The sequence below is a fragment of the Pimephales promelas genome, chromosome 9 (assembly GCF_988280905.1).
Source record: "Pimephales promelas chromosome 9, fPimPro1.hap1.1, whole genome shotgun sequence".
Lineage (NCBI taxonomy): Eukaryota > Metazoa > Chordata > Actinopteri > Cypriniformes > Leuciscidae > Pimephales > Pimephales promelas.
In genome coordinates this window covers 2,875,942-2,897,254 of record NC_142777.1, presented here as the reverse complement: position 1 = coordinate 2,897,254, position 21,313 = coordinate 2,875,942, and the positions used below count along the sequence as shown (strand labels likewise).

General features: G+C 36.7%; 1 protein-coding gene across 6 annotated transcripts in view; it reads left to right on the top strand.

The window, feature by feature from the left end:
• Positions 1-21,313, top strand: part of nlgn3a (neuroligin 3a) — a 278,376-nt gene that overhangs the window by 68,818 nt on the left and 188,245 nt on the right. For 4 of the 6 annotated variants that reach the window (XM_089134683.1, XM_039694166.2, XM_039694167.2 and 1 more), the window contains exons 2-3: positions 15,438-16,077; positions 18,553-18,612. In XM_089134683.1, coding sequence (XP_088990809.1) covers positions 15,621-16,077; positions 18,553-18,612 — 517 coding nt within the window. In that variant the 5' untranslated portion in view covers positions 15,438-15,620. The remainder of the gene's footprint in view (positions 1-15,437; positions 16,078-18,552; positions 18,613-21,313) is intronic. The other 2 variants (XM_039694169.2, XM_039694170.2) reach the window with 1 other exon arrangement.

Here is a 21,313-nt window from a genome sequence, read left to right as displayed (position 1 = left end):
GATGGATGCATGCATGCATGAATGGATGGATGCACGGATTGATGGATGAATGGATGATGGATGGATGCATGCATGGATGGATGGATGCAAAGATTGATGGATGCATGCATGCATGGATGGATGGATGCAAAGATTGGATGCACGGATTGATGGATGGATGGATGCATGGATGGATAGATGGATTGATGCACGGATGGATGGATGGATGGATGGATGCACGGGTGGATGGTTGGATGCACAAATGGATGGATGGATTGATGGATGCACGGATTGATGGATGGATGGATGCATGCATGGATGGATGGACGGATGGATTGATGCACGGATGGATGGATGGACGGATTGATGGATGCACGGGTGGATGGTTGGATGCACAAATGGATGGATGGATGCATGCATGGATGGTTGGATGGATGCACAGATGGAGGGATGCACGGATGGATGGATGCACGGATGGGTGTATGGATGGATGGATGGATGGGTGTGTGGTTGGATGGATGGAGGGATTGATGGATGCACAGATGGATGGATGGATGCTAGGGGTGTAACGGTACATGTATTCGTATTGAACCGTTTCGGTTCGAGGCTTCCGGTTCGGTACGCATTCAAACCGAACGATTGCTTGGACCATTTTTCCTGCCGGCAAAATTCGTGCTGACGCGGCCAACACAACGTTGCGCAACATCAAATGGCAAGCGTAATGAAAGCAGAACGAAACTGCGCTACTCGTTATGTGCTTCACGGATCGTTTATCAGTTCGGACCAGCAACATCTGTGCAGCGCGAGCCGATCTCGATCAAGCAACACTGTTACCACACCGCGCTAAGAGATCCGGTAAAGAAAACATTTGAATTCGCCACTGAGGTAATAACATCGCTGCGAGATCTAGTGAGATGCATTCACATTTCTCCGTTATTAACCGTAGATCTTTATTAGATCAAACAGCGCTGTCATGGAAACCAGGAGAAACATTGTGCCGTGAATGAACTAGTAATACTTTCGTCCACAGACCAGCAACATTCACCATGGATTTAATATAGTAACACTAACTGGAACCAGTTTGGCTGGAATGGTGAAATGCTTTCAAGTACTTCACACATCTTTTTCCAGCCCTTCAAAATTCAAATATTATATAAATAAATATATATTTAAATGTTATTTTTAATGTGATGACCAAAACATTATTTGTTCATCCTTCAAAGATGACCCCCATTTATAAACCTGAAAGTTTCAAGATCTAGGAAAACTCACACTTATTTAAAAATATTTTTTCTTTAAACAAATAGGAAATTTCTCTGGCATTTCTTTCTTTTTGCTGTATCGAAAACGTACCGAACCGTGACTTTAAAACCGAGGTACGTACCGAACCGTGATTTTTGTGTACCGTTACACCCCTAATGGATGCACAAATTGATGGATGGATGGACAGATTGATGGATGCACGGATGGATGGATGGATGGATGGATAGATGGATGGGTGCATGAATGCATGGATTGATGAATGGATGATGCCTCCAAGTATTTAATCTAGATATATAATATTATAATCTTCATGCTAGACTTCTCTCACTTGACCTTTTTTCAGAAATAAAAGCAATCACAGAATTTTAAACATGTGACTTTTCAATCAAGGATTTCTACTGTAAATAAGCAGTCCAGCTGTTGTGCTTCTGGTACCCAATAAGACGAGCAAAGCCCAGCTGTGTGTCTTCAGAGCCGATCACGCCGTCACGTTCTGATCTCACCCAGCAGCATCTGAACATCAGGACTCAACCTAAAGGCAGCTTCACAGTAAGAGAATGAGTGATGTGACAAAACTAGATCGCTCTCTTCATCCAACATCAGTCGTGTGGTGTGTGGACACGCTGTAATAGTATATTTATTTGTTATTTCGCACTATAGATGTGATAGATGATGGGTTGTTGAGTATATACCGTAGGCTGAAATCCTCTTGTAGACTCTGCAGTCTGTGTCTGCATGTTGGCTTTATCACCGAGAGCAAGGCCAACCACATGAGACGATCAATATTTTCTGTTTTTCTGTATTTCTATATTTTCCCCATGGTGAAAATACAGCAGGTGTTTTAAAGGAATACATCACCTTTAAATTGAAATCCTGTCATCGTGTTCTCTCCCTCATGTCATTTTCAAATCTGTGGAACAGTATAGATGCTATCAGAAGTTCAAGCAGATGACATGATTGACATTGACGTGAGCTCCAAAAATGGCACATTTGACAAAAATAATGCATACAACTCAGCTATATTTTAAATCAGATGTACAAATGCTATTTGAGAACTGTGGGGAAAGGAAGATTATCTGTAAGTAATAACTTTCACACAAAGATACCCTAGGCATCAGAAGGGTTGTACACAAATCATGGATCACTGTTATTGTAGTTTTATGGTGCAGATTTGTCATTTTTTGGAGTTTGACATTTGCCTTTTACTTTCACTGCATGTAAAAGAACAGCAGGATTATGATCTACTGGAGACAGAATAATAACAAACAGATGACAAATTTTTCTTTTATGGCTGAACTATTTGTTCAGAGCGGAGAGCAGAGGACTGCATTTCAACACTAGGGGCATTTAAAAAAATGTTACACGTAGTAGTGATAATTATCATTTTATAAAAAGGTTTAATTAGAAAAAAAAAATACAAATTACAGTTTGATTGTTGGAAATTATTACGAACCGTAATATATATATAGCATATTTATTACACATATAACATTATATATATATATATATATATATATATATATATATATATATATATATGTGTATATATAATATAATATATTATATATATATATATATATATATATATATATATATATATATACATATATGAAGAGTTCAAATGCAAAAGCCTCTAAATGCCATTTGAAATTTTCTTCTTTAATGATGATTTTTATCAAACGTGTATATTTAAGTTCAGTAATTTCACTTTAAATGGCAATGCTAATTACCTATTAATTGTTATTTAACCCCTTAACTGTCACCGTCCCGGTACCGGGACGCCTAACTTTACTTCACTATTTCTATTAAATCCTAATCTAATTATGACAAATTATATATTGTTGGAAAGGTCTAAGACTTCTAAATAGATATTCTACCCCTGTTTTGTGTTAAAAATTATGTAGGAAGAGTAATTGATGAATTTATGACAAGAGTGCACCTCAAAAAATCTGCATCATAACAGGAGTTTTGACCTTTGTCACAAAAAGTCGATGAACCCACTTTTAATCATTGAAACTTCTGTTTTTTATGCTAAAAGTTCATAATAAACATATAATCTAGTATTTTTCAATAAAAAATAAAAAATTATAGTACAATATTATCCTCTAAAAATGATAATATTTATGTTTATTATCCTCTAAAATATAATATTATGTTTTATCGCCTTTTTTTATTATATCACATATTTTAGTAGTTATCATAAATAAGGTATCATTTGAAAGCTTATAAACTCAGAATTCATCGTGTGAAAACTGTTTTATAATTGAAAATTGGGTTACCATAGAAACGGTACTTATTTTATCAGGCTCCTCCCCTTTTGGGCATCATTATATTTCATAATTTATGATCAAAATCTTTTCTAATCTTGACAAAACTGATATTGTCAGAAAGGTCAGAGTCTCAAGGTTCCAAATTTTGTGACAGAATTGATATTTGGACAGAAATGTATTAATTTCTTAAGGCAGAATGTATACAACTAAATTCAATGGAATTCAATGGCACCCGGTGGCTATTTTTGGTACTACGCCTAAACAAAATCTCATGGGAACTTCAATTTTTGTGATATCTACTTTAAATTTGGAACTTAACTTGATAAGATGTATGGCTTTGGTTTTATAGAAGTTTTAGAGTAAAAAATATTTTATAAAATAATATATAAAATAAAAAATATATAGTACAGTATATTTGATTTACTGTGAAATTTAAACTTCCATAACTTTTACATACTTTCATTTTTTGAAGTGTTTTCACTTCAGCAATATTCTGCTGAGTGTTTTCTTTAAAACAAGACCAAACTTGGGTATATATTCCAAAGCATTCTTAAATTACAAGTTTGAATAGAGCATTTTAACCCCCATTCTCAAAAAGGGGGGTGACAGCTAAGGGGTTAAGTGAAATTACTGAACTTAAATATGCAAGTTTGATAAAAATCATCATTAAAGAAGAAAATTTCAAATGGCATTTAGAGGCTTTTGCATCTGAACTCTTCATATATATTTATATATATATATAGTCTGTATATATTTAGCTTGTATTTTTAAAAAGTGGCCTGTCACAAGAGGATCATCATATTTGGAGTTATGTGGGATAAAATTGTGAAAAACTGTGCTCAAAACTCAAGGATAGAGTATGAAAGACCAGTCTGTATGGTATGCCTGTATTTTGAAGAACAGAACAGCCATTATAGGCCACTGTAATATAATAGTCCACATTCTTGGATAAACTCTGTAACTTTGTAAAAGCATATTGAGTAGAATTACAGACTTTAACCTGTGCTCTGAATCACTTATTCGTAATTCAGTTAATGCAGCACAGATGTTCACATAAGAGGTACAACTATATTTGATGACTAACATCACGGATTCTTCGTTTTACTCGCATGCGAGTGAGATTCCAGAGATTTCCGACTGTTAACCTCATCATCTAACAGGACTTTGGTGTCACCGCGATGCTCCCTGCTGCGTGAATGACAGTGGTTGTGGAAGTGTGAATCTGGGCACAGTTGCCAGGATAAAGACGTTCAAAGTCATGGCATCATGTCAGTGCTCTTGTGCAAGTGACACTGCTCAACTTGACGGTCGCTGTCACTCACGTCTCCTCGAATCACCAGCTCTCGCTGGAAACTTATGACTTCTGATCGCTCTGCTGCTTTGCCGGTGTAAACACACTGGGATGTTGTCTCTGTTAGTCCCTCCACATTTATTTCCCATTTTCAGGCGTTTTATTGCACCGTCCTCATTGTCCGGTGGTGTTATCACACAGCACAGGGTCAGGACTGCCTGTTATCTTCTGCACCTTCATGTGTTGAGTTGATCGTTTTTGAGCCTCAGGACATGTGCATTTGAACCAGGAACAAGGTTCTGTTCCCTAAAGCTCTGCCCTGTGCACACTTCAGCTGGGTTATTATGGGCTGCGAGTGTCTGTGAATATTACAAGAGCCAAAAAATAAAATAAATGTAAATATGAAGTCTGTGAGACTTTAAAAAATTATCATATTTTTAAAAAAAAATGCTTTATCATTAAACCTCTGCAGTGCAGCACTTGTTTAATTTTATTTGATTTACTAGGGCTGTGCAAAAATTAATCGCATCCAAAATAAAAGTCTGTGTTTACATAATATATTTGTGTGTGCTTTATATAATTATTTTGTATATATAAATACACACACATGCATGTATATATTTAAGAAAATGTGTTCTTGATATATAAAATATTTATATTTATATAATATAGATTATGTATTTATATATATATACAGAATATAAGCGCAAATAATTCTTAAATATATACATGCATGCATAGGTATTTATATATACAAAATAATTATATACAGCACACACAAATATATTACGTAAACACAGGCTTTTATTTTGGATGCGATTAATCGCAATTAATTTTTGCACAGCCCTATTGATTACATTTATGTTGATTGCAATTATATTGTTAATTTGTTATGCCTTCATTTGATTACCACTGTTAATAATATATTTGTTTTAAATAAATAAAAAAAATCAGCAGTTAAAATGGACAACACAGAATTTCTGAAAAAAAGTCCTATTACTGTAACCCCCCCCCGCCCCCCCCCCCCCCCAAAAAAAAAATCAAACCAAAAAACAAAAGTTTTTACAATTAACTTCACTTGCTTTTTGATTATTACAATTTAACTATACCATTAAAATCCAGGAAAATCAAAATGCAAAACACAAAAATTTGGGGAAATGACATAATTTTTTATTATACATTTCATAGGTCCCAAAAAAGTCATACTTTTTTATAAATTGTTCTTAAATTGTTTAAGTTTCATGATTAATGATTAATTGATTAGATTTGATTTTTGATTACAATTACATTTATTTTAACTTTTAAAATGTTTCATTAAACAATTAAAATGAATGGAAAAATGGAATCCAGATAAATGTAAAAAAAAAAAAAAACAGATTTGGGGAAAAAAAATTTAAATGGATTCAAATTCAAATGGTTCCCAAACATGTTTTTTTTTTTTTTTTTAAATGTGATATTACATGCAATATTTGTCTGTAGTTTTAAGATCATATTCGATGACGTCTTAATAGCTCTGCATAGTCCGCTTTTGTTTCCGAAGGTGTTAAGATGGTGGCCATGTATTATGCAGCGTTATGTGCGCTGGCTGCTGAAAATGAGTCCCAATGCACGCTCCTATAACACTCATAATTCACACTTCAGGGACAGAGATTCACAAGTCTCCAAAGTGAGGTGTGCCATAAAATTCAATGCAGAAGAATACTAATGAAATCCCCAACAGAAACTCTATGAATATAACCAATGCACATAATCCGTTATTCTCCAATAACCTGTGTTACAGTACATCATACCATACGTTGTTTTCACACTAAAGTAAAGTGACTTGAAATATAATACAATAGAAATCATGTTAACCTGCATTTTAAAGAAATGTAATTGTTGGCTCTATAAAACCTGGGGGGTGTTCCATAAAGCAGGTTATGTGACCTCTCTGGTTCAGTTTACGAATAAACAAGTAGATAACCTCAAATCCAGGGTTAGTTTACTTCCGAGGAATTCAGCACATGTGTGTCTCGATGATGAGGCTCCAGTGGACATGACATATTTTGGACAATAGATATTATATAGTTATATTTCAACTCCCACAACTAATTAACATGTAACATATGAATAGACAAACAGCGACTCTAGGCAGGTGGAGCTGGGGAGGTGGAGGTTTACAGCAAACACTGAACCAGACTATTTAAAGGTTGAGCAAGCAATCTCATTGGCTGCAGGATCAGCAGAGGCCAATCAGCTTGTGCGATGCGGTAATGATGTGATTGCTTACAGACTGCATAAACGATTGATCAGGACTAGATATTTGTTATTTTTAATGTAAAACAAACTTATTTTATTTTATCCTCATCTCACACATTGTTAATCTGCATTTAATGAAAATGCATTTGTGAAACTTTCACTTTTTAACATTTGTGAGCGCAAAATGGCTAAACAAATAATATACTATATGAAGAGTTCAGATGCAAAAGCCTCTAAATGCCATTTGAAATTTTCTTCTTTAATGATGATTTTTTTTTTCAAACTTGTATATTTAAGTTCAGTAATTTCACTTAAATAACAATTAATAGGTAATTATCATTTCCATTTAAGTGAAATCACTGAACTTAAATATACAAGCTTGATAAAAAATGATCATTCTAGAAGAAAATTTCAAATGGCACTTAGTAGGGGTGGGGGCAAAAATCGATTATCGATGCATCGCGATGCGGACGTGGACGATCCTGAATCGATTCACAAATGTCAAAAAATCGATTTCAAAAAATTTTTTTTTATATTTATTTATAATAACGTAATATTGACGGAACGCGAAAGACGGAACTCTGAAGCGCGGAAGTGCAGTGGCCGGACCGTCTGTGGCGTGCACATAACACAGATGAGATGGCACGCGAGATCCAAACACCTTCCTTGTTAGGTTAAAAGCTGACGTGTGGAAATATTTTGGCTTCTGAAGTTGAAGGGGGAAAGGAGCTGGACAAAAGCCGCACTAGTTGTACGCTTTGTGGAATAAAACCAACGACGGAAACACGACAAATATGATAAGCCATATGACACCTTTCCAGCCAGAGGAGGAAAAACACTCGGCTGCACCAGTTGTTATATTATTTATTTACTACAAGTATGCTCCTAGTTCAAGCACACATTTATTTTCCTGGTCGTTCTTTGTAATGTTAATAAAATATATTGTGCATTAATTCTTTATGGGTCATTACTTTGTACTTTTAAAGCAAATTATTTATAGTCACACACAAAAGATTCAGATAATCGATTTATAACATTATAAATGTCTTGTACTTTAACTTTTGATCAACTTAATTTATCCTTGATGAATAAAAGTTTACATTTCTTTTTTCTTTTGCCCAAAAAATTAAATAAAAATTCTTAACGACTCCAAACATTTGAACGGTATTGTTTAATGTTACAAAAGCTTTCTTTTTCAGATAAATGCTGTTCTTTTGAATTTCTGGGTGATTCTCTGAATCGGATGCCCTTCAAGTCCCCCAAACTTGCTTCAAATATTTTCAATTTTGAAGGAAATCACAAAATAGATTTTAATGCTGTCAATTAATAGAACCAGGTGCATTTGCATTATAATGCAACACAATTGCTTTTGAAAAAAAAATTAAAGTTAATAAATTTAAAGATAATGAGTTGCCTAAGTAGTAGACAACAAGCATGTTTGCATGTCCTCACTAACCATCATTATATATTATTTTCAATGAATATCAAACAAATAAAAAGTGCAATTAATACCAAAATGTTGCTGCTGCATATATAATCATATGTTGGTCTAGTGTATTTTCGTTTACTGTTGTGAAATGGAAAATCAATAATCGGTAATCGGGAATCGTTAATAATCGAAAATCGACTGTAATCGAATCGGGACTTCAATAATCGTAATCAAATCGGGAAATCAGGCAGATTAACCACCCCTAGCACTTAGAGGCTTTTGCATCTGAACTCTTCATATATATATAGCAATATTATTTTGCAAGCACAGATTTCATTCAATCAATAGTTCTGCATTCAAAAGGTTTTTTTTGTTCATCTATAATGAAAATGCATTTGTGAAACTAGCACAAAATGGCTAAACAAATAATATTCTGTATATATATTTATTGTGTATAGCAATAATATTTGTCAAGCACAGATTTCATTCAATCAATAGTTCAGTCTCTGTTTTATTTATTTTTAGCATCAAACACACAATATACTTTTCGTTCACAGTAATAAAAAAACTGATTAAAGATAAGATTTAAAATGGTTGCACAGCGGCACAGTTGGTGGCGATATGCACTGAGAATATAAATCACAATTAAACAAAAGAAGAACCGATAATCACAAGAAAGAAAAGCGTGGGTTACTCAACCAAGAGTTTGAGGTTTATGTGACCATAAGGATACATCTGCTTTCTGGAAACAACAGTTAAATCTGTAAAGTGTGAAACTCGGCTGGCTGCAACGTGATCTCATGAGAATACGTATGTATGTGTACGTAAAGTGTCGTTCTATCATACGTATATATAATTACGTTTTATGTGCGCAGAAACGTATAATACTGACGTATTTACAGTACTAAAACGTAAAATATTTACGTATTGACAGCACAAAAACGTAATTTATTTACGTATGAACAAATCCACCGACGTACACATTGTACGTATCACAATTTATGCATATTAATATCGTAGCATTATGTTTTGACTCTATTGCATCCCACTGTCTTATTAATTAAGTTTTTCAGTCGCATTATTGATATAATAATTATAAATATTAACATTTTGCTCGTTTCGCCTGCATGGTGTTAAACAATACACTATAAAACCTTAAAAAAATACATTCTTTAACGTTACTCGTTCAACCATTTTGTAGTTTATTTACCTTGAGACACATAAAGCGTTTTCTCCTATAAAACACAACAAAAATTCACAAAAGACATCAATTTTAATAGTTTGATGTAATCCAAATCTTTAGAATCCATAGTTGTTTGCAAGAAACAACTCCTAATTCAGCGATTTCAGTCGTGATCTCCATTTCTCAGCAGCGACCGTAACGTTACAAGTCAAACCCCGCGCTGGTGATGAATTCAAATTCAAATATTGCGCCCATACGTCATCTTTTACGGCAGCGATATCAAACGTTCATTGGCTCTTCCCTGCTTCGTCACAGTTTGCGACCTGAAGGACTGTAGACGGTTGGTTAGTTTAGTTCATTTGAATTTTGAAATGGAGAAGCGCGAACCAACCGAAGCCGGATTAACATTTTCATTAGTAATTTAATTTCTGCTCTGTACTTCATACAAAACTATTACAATACTGCCAGAGAGAAGACTGCGACTGCAACGCTTCATCATGTGAACGGCTTTTGGTATCGGTTTTGACATTTTCGCAATAAATAAATTATTGTGATTATACTTGTCTGTTAGTTATGTTTTTCTTCATAATTGTAGTTTTTTTACGTAGTTTTAAGGAATTGTTATGGTAGGTTTAGGGGTAGGAGTAGGTGGCTCAAATATATTTTAATGCTATATTGTTAATAAAACTGCCCTTTCCCAACACCTGTCTGTTACGTTTTATCCTTTTTTATATTAAGTATAAAATGGGTATGTTTAGGTTTGGGATTAGGGTTACGGGATCTTACATTTATCTATAAAATAGTAAAAAGGGAAATTATCCAGATATCTTTATGATATAGAATATACGTAAATAGTTTACGTTTTGTAGCTGTAAAAACGTAATAATGTTACGTTTAAATGTTGCAGATACGTCTATATTATACGTTTCAGCATCTATCCAAACGTACTAAAAAGTACGTTTTCTATCTTTGCAAAAACGTAAAATAGCTACGTATTAACAATGAGACCAGGCTGGAAACTCAAACAATTAGATCTCTTACAAAATACAGAAGCATAACCATGATCCAATATGTGCGTCCTTGAATGTGCTCGGTGCTCCCACAAAAGTGATGTGGAGTGTGAAGAAATAAGAGAGGATGTTCTCAATGAAATCTGAGTTGTCTCAGGAGACACTTTTGAAACGCGTGTTCATATCAGGTGGAAATGGGAATGTGTCTCTGCAGACAACTTGTGTTCGGATCACCAGTAACGCATGTAAATACCAGGTGGAACAGGGCCTCTGGTGTCGGGAGCTGATTTCACCACACCGAGAACCAAAAGGTTGTTTTATTTTAGACATGTGTGAACTTTAATATGGAAAGGAGGGTTCGCCTATATTCTGTTTAAAGATGCATCATACCAGGTTAACATCAATGAGATCAAATGTTGATCAATCAATCACATAGGTTCTTGCATGTATCATTACAACAGTGATAAAGTGATATTGTCATCATAATAACAGTACATTCAACGGTATTATATTTCAATCATAATTTCTTAAAGTTTAACCAAACTTTTATTTTGAAGGGTTGCCTTTGAGTTTCTGTTTGCCGATAGTGTTTCTCAAGTGAAACACTGAGCCGCTCATTCACACAGACTTCATATTTACACGCTTTAATTTGCACATACACTTCCATTTTGCACAGTATTTATGACTGTTCACATCATAGGAAATCATATGGCACAGTGAGTCTTGACTCAATATCGAAGTGTACAGAAAATGGTTTATTCGTGTTGGGTCAAAGTATTCCTTAATACAAGCTTGCTGGAGGGAGAAAGAAAAATATCAATCCTGTTTAGTTCTCAGATCAATTGTTGAAAATCACTTCTCACTCGAGTAGTAACTGAAATGGACAAGTCGTGACTTTGAGAAAAACATTATGTTTAAAGTATGCCAAGATAACGCAGGATATTTCCTCTCTGCTCTCCGGAGATCGGCTGTACGGTCCACAGGCAGCAGCAAGTGTGTGTGTGGATGATGAGGTGGAGGATGAAGAACTTCCTGCAAGGCTTTGTGCAAATCAGCCTAAGTTTGGATAGGAGCTGTGGAGTGATAAGTGCACCTCCAGGATGATTCATATTGCCTCTGTCTGGTGGATACTGCTCCACTAGATACATTATAAATCATTTACAGAGTCATTTTGGAAGGCAATATCCGCTACTAAACTCCAGCTTTTCTCCTTGTTATTATTCCAGGCCCTCCGAGGAATGGAGGTCTGAGGGTCTTAAGCTTTAAAAATTGAAAATTGATCAATAGCTGAGCAGAGAAGGGTTTCTCTCCTCTGGGGACCACCCTCCTCATCATTAGCATTTACAGTGTTAGCACAGGCGCCTGCGAGGCACTTACAAATACCAGCTTTCCAGGGATGGGGACAAGGGCCTATGCCTGAAAAAGCTTTTAATACATTTCTGTCAAATTTGGAAAGAGAAGTTGCTATTTTGGCTTGATGGAAAACCTGCATACAGTATGTTTTATTTACTGATGGTTTGGATGATTTTATACTGGTACCAACAGAGCTCCCAGATAGCAAACTGACATTGAATCAACGTGGAAATATGACATCGAAACAACGTCGATCTGACATTGTTTTGCTCATCGAATTAACGTTGAACCAACGTCAGACGCGTCATTCTTTCAAAACTAACGGAAAATCAACTTGAAATCAACGCGTTGTTTCAACGTTATGAAAGCAAACCAATTTTCGATTTCATTTAGCTTTGAAGAATGCCGCGTCTGACGTTGGTTCAACGTTAATTCGATGAGCAAATCAACGTTGTTTCAATGTCATGAGAGACGTCGTTTCCACGTTGATTCAATGTCAGTTTGCTGTCTGGGCTTACTGTACAAAAGAAACAAGACTGCCCTCAAAATCCAACATTGAAATGTATGAAGAGCATAAGATTAACAATAATAAGCTCATTCTACTAATTAATATAACACAGTGGCACGTCAATGTCAAAAATTGCAGATGCATTGGATGGGTTTATAAGTCACATGACACATAGCAACACGACTAAAAGTATTCCCAATGCATTTGACCGTTCGTTGAAATTAGCCAATGTTTACCTGTTGAGACATGCCTTTAAAAGCATCGTAAAAGTTGTCGAGTTGTGTTTGCGTTGAGTAAGACGTGACACGTGAAAGGGGCGTTAGCAAAATTTGCTGTATTTTTGTAATTCTGCTAGGTGGCGCTAGTGTCGCATAAACTACAAACTACGCCTTTAAACGAATCGGCTGAAGACAGACATCTAAGGCCATGTCCACACGGACACGGGTATTTTTATAACCGTGACTTTTTTTACGTGGTTCGGCCGTTCGTCCACATGGAAACGCAGTATCAGGACACTAGCCATGTTTCCATCGACACGTTTTTATCCGAATTCAGTGATATCGACTGAAAAATGCCTTATGGAAACAGTAAAATTCGATGAAATTTCATGAAAATCGACTCAAATGAAATGCGTTCGGTCTCATCGGATTTTCTCTTGATCGATATACGGCTAATGCGATAAAGGCTGATGGAAACGTTATTTGCCGAATAAATAATGAATTGCGATTAAGTTTTACGCCCTTTTATGGTTGCAACACGTCAGAAGACGAGTTCATTTCCGGCCAGTCTGTTTGCGCACACATGGCGGATGTCAACAAAGACAGATGTAAGTGGACAAAGCAAAAAGATCTGATGGAGCGCTGTCGTTCCCAAACCACAGTCACCTCCGCTGTCGTCGGGCATTTACGTGCATCGGCATCACCATAGCAATGTTTATAGCGTCGTTGTTTTCTTAGGTTAGTTTTGCTTGTTTTTACGTGGCTTGGTTGAATTGTAATATAATGTGGTATGTTATTTCTAGTTAATAGACTGCGGCGCTGCTAGTATAACACACCGTTGCCATGGACGCAGTTCAGAGACGGAACAGACTATTTTCTTTAGCAGAAGCAATACTCGTTTTTAAATCAATAAACTCGTTTTTAAGTCATTATTTTGTGTCAAATTATTGATTGATTTATTTATTTGGTTGATTTATATGTAATAAGCAGGATAATATATAGCGAGGCGGTTGTTATAGCGAATACAACCAACAACCGCCTCGCATACATTATCCCATTCATATGTCGCTATCAGCTGGCACATAAGCATTATTAGCCTTCAACTTGTGAAATATTGATCTTTTTTGGTAGATGGCGCGATCCGTTTTGTCCAACAAAACTTTGTTCGCAAAAGTTTGCTTGAATGTTGTTCGATTCAGTGCGAAAATAAATGGAAACGCCTTTAAATGTCTCAAATCAATTCGATATACCAATTTGATCGCAAAACAGCATGTGACGTCATTACGTACAGGTTTTTATTCGCTTTAAAGCCGTTGGATGGAAACACACTTTGACCAGCTTTATCCGCATGAGTTTTTTAACCGAATTTCAGATAATTCGATTGACAAGTGGATGGAAACATGGCTAGCTGAAACCGAACATTTTTGAAAACCCCTGCCAGGGTGAGTATTTTCTGAAACGCGGTTGCGGTGTTGTCGTGTAGACAGCGAAACCGGAGTTTTTGCTCAGTTGACGGCTTCTGATTGGCAAACGTGGCTTTACGGTTAGGTTTATATTGCCGCCTGATTGTGTTGCATGCTCCTGACAGCGCTTGATAACGTGTTTTTGCGTTTTCATGTGGACAGAGTTTTTTTTTAACACGCAGGAGGGAAAAAATCCGGTTATAAAAATCAGAGATGAAAAATAAGATGGGAGGTCTTTTTTTTTTTATTAAGACTTAAAAATAAGTATAATGTAATCAATATAAGTAGCCTATTATAAATCAACTATAATTATAATAGATACAATTAGTATAATCAATAAAAAAATAAGCATTGTTTAAGAAATAAGTTGAAATAATGCAAATTAATAACTGAAACAAACGCTTAGACTATCGAACAGCCTTGGAAAATTACAGTAGGTCTGTCTTTCACAGAAATATGTTTTTTGTAATAAATAAATAAATAAATAAACCTTTAGAGAACATTAAATACTATAGAATAGTTTATGACGTTTTTTATTATTTGATATAGTCTACTTAGTTTTGTATAAAATGAATCACTAGAAATGAAATCAAAATTTCCACACAATGCAGTCCCAACTTTCAGACGCCATATTTATTTGTTAGCCTGACTGTCACTGAATTTTAATATCAAAGGCAGCGAAGGACACGTCCTGAATGTGCTATAGAAATACATTTTGACTTGACATCTATCCTGCCTTCAAAAGTCGATCACTTTGTTGAATCCTTCTTGCAGTGGTAGCTCTGTCCGTGTGTTAGCATCTGTCTAATTTGGCTACGGGCTAATGTTAACCAAGTGACTGATGAACCAAAATACCCTTGAGTTTGATTGGGCACATAGGGTTTGTCATGACATAAATGGGGAAGCATTTGCCACTTTGCCTTCATTACTATGGAGGATTAGACAGTTAGTTGCACTAATTAGCATTTAGCAGTGTTTTTGCCCCACCGTTCACAATCACATCTGAACATAGCTAGTTGTGTTGTGATTCACCAGTTGAGAACCAGTCAACCCTTTTCTGAAGAGTTGTGAGACATGTTTAACTCAACCTGCAGCAGAGCTTGTATTTGCATGTAGTTGTGTATGCATTGGGAACATTGACATATTTATGTGTGCTATGCGCATTCAGGAAAAAACAAGAGAAAAAAAGATGGTCCCATTTAACGTTTTCCCGTCTTGTTTTTCTCCCGCAGGAGAGAGGACCTGACGAGAATACTGGACAGTGAATGAGGTTTCGCCCAGTGCTCGTCTATGCCTTTTTTCTTCAATGACAGGAGTGATCGGGCTGTGTTTGAGGGTCTGAAGGCAGGAGACACGTGCTGGAGGAGTTTCTCGGCGTACGTCGGCATCTAGCAGCAGCGGCCTTTTAAGGGACCATGTGGAAAAACCGGCTCCTTTTGCACCAGCAGGACTGCCGCGGTGGCAGGGCTCGCAACGTTTCTCTGTGGATATGGATTTTTTGTTGGTGGATGACGCTCGTCCGGGGACAAGGCTACTACCCCACCGTGAACACGCAGTACGGGAAGTTACGGGGCGTGCGGGTTCCGTTGCCCAGCGAGATCCTGGGGCCGGTGGACCAGTACCTGGGAGTGCCGTACGCCGCCCCGCCGGTGGGGGAGAAACGCTTTCTGCCCCCTGAGCCGCCCTCGTCTTGGTCGGGGATCAAGAATGCCACTCATTTCGCGCCGGTGTGCCCGCAAAACATTCACAACGCCGTCCCGGAGATCATGATGCCAATCTGGTTCACCTTTAACTTGGATATAGTTGCCACTTACATACAAGATCAAAACGAGGATTGTTTGTATCTGAACATCTACGTTCCGACGGAGGATGGTGAGTGTGTCGGGTATAACGGAGAAAAAAAAATTTCTCGCTATTTCATTCTGTCACTTCCCGTGTTGTGTTTGAAGCATGAGTTGTCGTCTGGCGCATGCCGTGTCTGTGTTCACCATTTCCGTACCTCATCTTGACTTGATCTGCCATGAAGTCTTTCCATCAACTCTTCCCTTCCATGCCACTGTTATGGGTTCCTCTTTTGTGTTGTTCAAGAGAGCAAACCAAAAAGAAAGAAAGAAAGCCAGTAGAAAGCAGTAATCTTTTTTTAATGTAAGAGCTCAGATTCTAATCTGACATGACGTTTGGATGTAATGATCTTGGTGCACCTCCCTCTCCTCACTGTCTTGACTGTTCTGGGGGATTAGCGATCTGAGATTAGCTTGCTTGATGCCAGAATAAGGCTTTTGTAGAGTTGCTAAAATGTTCTGGAACACAAGAGGCCTGTGGCATCAGTCCTAACCATGTAAGACCCTTTACTGTCCCACTTTCTTTTGGTAATGTTCAAAGCCTTTCTTGAGGAACTTAAGATCTTGAAACACAATTTTTGATCAATTTGTCACCCCAGCACAAAGAGCGTTTCTTACAAACTCGTACAGATTTGAAAGCAAAAGCACTAGCTCTGTTCCAAAACCTTAGGGTGCCTATTTTAGAGTGAGTTTGACTGATATGAATGTGGAAAGTTCATTATGAGGCCATGGAAAGGCTGTGTCAGTTTGAAATCAAGTGAATCAAACACCACTGTGCCCATTTTAAATTAGCATCGGTCAATTGATGGCTGTATCACAGTACAGTTTTATCAATTGGTGCTTACCATAGTAGAATTACTAAGTATTAATTGTTTTTCCGCTGCAAGTTAACTTTGTTAACTATCATTATTAGGAGTACAAATCGCTGAAACCAAACCATATTGTAATTTTAAGGATTTATATTATTCTTCCGCCACAAAACTGAACGTGCAGAACAAACCATAAGACTTAGAGACTTTAAACTTGGCCAGATGGTAGGTCTCAATTTGGGAGGGGGACTGACACGATATCACCCCGATCGGCCAATAGGGAACAAAACCCGCAAAAGTGCTCATAACTGTAGCCTCAAGTGTGTTTATATAAACGCATATCTCCAATGAAAAATGTTCCGCCATCTTGAATTTTTTCTGAAACCTACTTTTACTAACTAGTCCTAGGATTTTCGGCAGATCAGAACCAACCCAGACAGCAAACTGACATTGAATCAACGTGGAAACGACGTCTCTCATGACATCGAAACAACGTTGATTTTGCTCATCGAATTAACGTTGAACCAACGTCAGACGCGGCATTCTTCAAAGCTAAATGAAAATCGAAAATTGGTTTGCTTTCATAACGTTGAAACAACGCATTGATTTCAAGTTGATTTTCCGTTAGTTTTGAAAGAATGACGCGTCTGACGTTGGTTCAACGTTAATTCGATGAGCAAAACAATGTCAGATCAACGTTGTTTCGATGTCATATTTCCACGTTGATTCAATGTCAGTTTGCTATCTGGGAAATCATATTCATGCATACATCACATGCAAGAAATTATTCTAAACAAGGAAACTTTTATGGAGATTGGACCATACAGTAGGTAGCGCTATAATTGTATGTATGGCCTTAGTAAATTGCCTGTATTTGCTGTACATTTTCTTTTCCATCTCTGATCTCTAATGATTTGAGGCTTGTTAAATAAAAGCATAATAACATGTACGCATGTGCTTGAAGGCCTTAAAGTGCTTGAACCTCAATTTTTTTAACCTCAATTATTTTTAAAGAGTTATTTTAGCATTAGCATGCTGCTAAGCTAATGACAACTTAAATAAGGCATAGATAACTTGCAAGAACTGATAAGAATGGAAATGTGAAACTGGCGATGCAATTGGATAAAAGCGTCTGCCAAATGCATAAATGTAATGTAAATGCAAAGTGCACAAGTATTGGGGGAAATAATACATAGGCCTACTGTATTTCACTTCAATTTACGTCATGAGCTGTCTAGGAGTGCACTATGTTTTGGAACAGAGCCCTAAAACCAAAATAGACCTAAATGTGGGAGAGCACACTTACAGCAATTCTCTGCATCTGTTCGGTCTCATTCTCAAAGCACATTTGGTGCATCGTACAACAGATCCGTGCATTTCTCACGCAAAACCTGGAGTGATGCAGCGGTGCAGGGATTGCTATGAGGAACAGTTCAGTCAGTTTCTCTTGTGCTTGTAAATGGTCTTATATAGCAGTGCATGTGAAACTAGGCTTCCTGTGTTCCAGGGTGCAGCAAATCAATTCCACCTTTTTTTTGGAATATTTTCTGCCCAAAAGACAGAGCACCCCAGCGAACGTTCTGGACAGGTTCTCTTTGTTGTTCTTGTGGGGAGGGGGAGTGACGTTGTTGCATGTTCTCCTCAAACGTTTCTTCCAGAGCCTTCTGTTATTTTGTAGTCTTTTATTCATTTTACAGTCAAAAGAATATCCAAGGAATGTGCCAGAAAACCCAACAAGAAAATATGTAGAAAAGGAGGTATGTAAGCAAGCCAACATTGGAGCCAAATACAGAGAAGAGAGCGACTGGTACGTCCTCTCTCGTTCCCAAGGGATATCTCCGTCAACGGCACGGTCTTGTGTGCTCAGCGGCGTTGAAAATTGCTGTATATTTCTTTCAACATAGGTTTTTTTGTTTTGTTTCTGCTGTTTGTGTGAGTATGTGCTATTTCAAATTACTATACAATGTGAATGTGTAGACAATTCCCAGTTATACTAGTTGACATTTGCAAGTCATTCTCATGAAGTGGTGGAATTATTTTTGATTTATATATTTACTGTTGTCATTTCATTTGAAAGGTTTAATATTGTTAAATTCATTTTGTTACCTGATCTTGCCCCTCAAGTGTGATTAACTCTCTTTCAGAAACTTGTTATGTTTAAAAACTTTTTAAAAATGGCAAAATCATTGCAAAAAAGATACAAAAAATATATTTGTACCATGTCAGCTCAACAGCCATCAAAGCACAATAATTTTGACCATATGCTTTGATTCCTTCTTGACTGTTGAGCATGACAAGGTCAACATAATTGCTTACTAAATACTAAAGATTGCAAGCAATTAAAAAAAATTACTTTTTTTAAAGGTGCCATATAACATCATAAATCAAATCCTACTCCATGTTCCATAACAGATGGGGGCAGTATACCTCCAAAAAATGACTTGTGCTCCTACCATCGCGCATTTTACTCAAATCATTTGACATCATAGTAAAAGGTTGGAAGACCGCAGTTTCACGTGGAACATTTGGAGATTTTTAGAGATCAGAGACTCAATGAACTAAACACTAGAGTGAACTAAACTAAACACTATGAATCTCAACACTAAATGATGAAGACCGCCTCATAGATCTCAAAAACAAGCTGGTGCATTTCGACGGTATGGGAAAATAAAAGCTTGGGCAATTATTTGAAGTTTATGGTATTCGTTTTGTTCATATTACACTTTTATTGTTAGTGAATTAATTTGACAGACAGCATTCGCTGATGTTGATCAAGCTAGCGCCGTGAATTCACCGTGAGACACACGCAATTGACACTTAGCAAGCAGGTTAGTTAAGCTCTCAGATTCTGTCAATTATATTACGCAATTCAAAGAATAAATACCGTTTTGGCGCTTGTACATGTTACACTACAGATCCCTAGCGCACGTGAACCGATCGTCTCTACTAGCTTGAAAAAGAACACGAACACTGGTGAAAGATACAGTATGCTACAACTTACCAAAATGTATTCCTCATGCATAATGTCGACCAATCATTTTTTGAACTCTTCCCTGAACTGAAATGTAGTAATTGGCTGTATTTCCACACGACTGACATCAGGTTCAAGTACACACAAGCCGGCCGGCGCGAGCGCGACTCACTCGTCTATTGCAGTTTGGCTGGTGCTAACGTTGCCCGTCCGCATACCGCCTCCCATGGCCGGAACTGGTATTACGATACCTGCCGGGCCGGGGCTAGTAATTTAGCATGCTAATTCAGGTTAATATCTCGGCAGCACTATAACTTGTCAGTTTTTTAATGACATCTTTGCACTTATTTCTTCTCATTCTTTTGATGCGTGTAGCTCATTTTTCGTATATTGTTACCTCAATTATTACATATGCCACCTTTAACGTAAAGACGTTTTTTTTTTGACTAGAGAATTCACAATATTACATTTAAATGGGCAAGTTTCATAGCTGAACAGGGTTGAATAAAAAGTTATGAAAGTTATGAAATTTGGCACATGGGTAGAGGACAGTCTGAACATTATCCATTGCAATTTTGGAGTCTCTACATCAATCCCTCTACTGCCGCCATGCTGGTAAAAATGATGGAATTCAAGTTTATAAGTCGAACCGTTCTCGAATAATGCGCAAAGTCGCAAACAAATTCGACAAAGAGCGCACTGAAAGGGGCATGAGGCTATATCTCCGCAACATTTTAGTATATTCAGACCAAACTTGGTGTTTGACAACCATAAACTGAGGATACCTGCACAGTTCAGCTCAGTGCCACCTGTTGGTCAAGACATATAAAAAATGGCTATTTTCAACCACTTGCTTAAAATCTTTTACAAATTAGTCAATTTGGAAGTTAGTGTGCCTATTAATCACTGCTTGCATTTATATTTATTATTGTTGTTATTATTATTATTATTAGACAAATACCGCCCATTTAAATGTAATGTTGATGAATGTAACATGCAATTTGGCTGATATTTTAGGGAGATTTTTTTTTAAATACTACATTTGAATGCATTGTTTACTATTTATTTTTGCATTGCGAGTTCAGTCTCTAAAATAATGAATTACTGAATTATGAATTAACTTATTACTCTTAATTATACATGTAGTAAGTCCTGGGGACACACTCAATGATAATGTTTCCTGACAATGACCTATATACATTATCTACGTAATGCTGATGTTTTAATAGACGGCGCATCTAGTTTATTCAGCATCGTGACACTGGTGTCATAACACAAAGCATCATACAGTAAGATATGAGTCACTGATGTCATACAGCTTGATATGTGTCAGAACACGTAATATCAAATGACATGAGTGATGATACAATATGGAGTCTGTCATCACAGAAACCTCTGCACCAATGTCAAAATCAATGAATCGTTTTAAAAAGCAGCAACCATGATGATATAGTTTCAGTAAATGTAGCATGTGTTTAGAGAAGCAT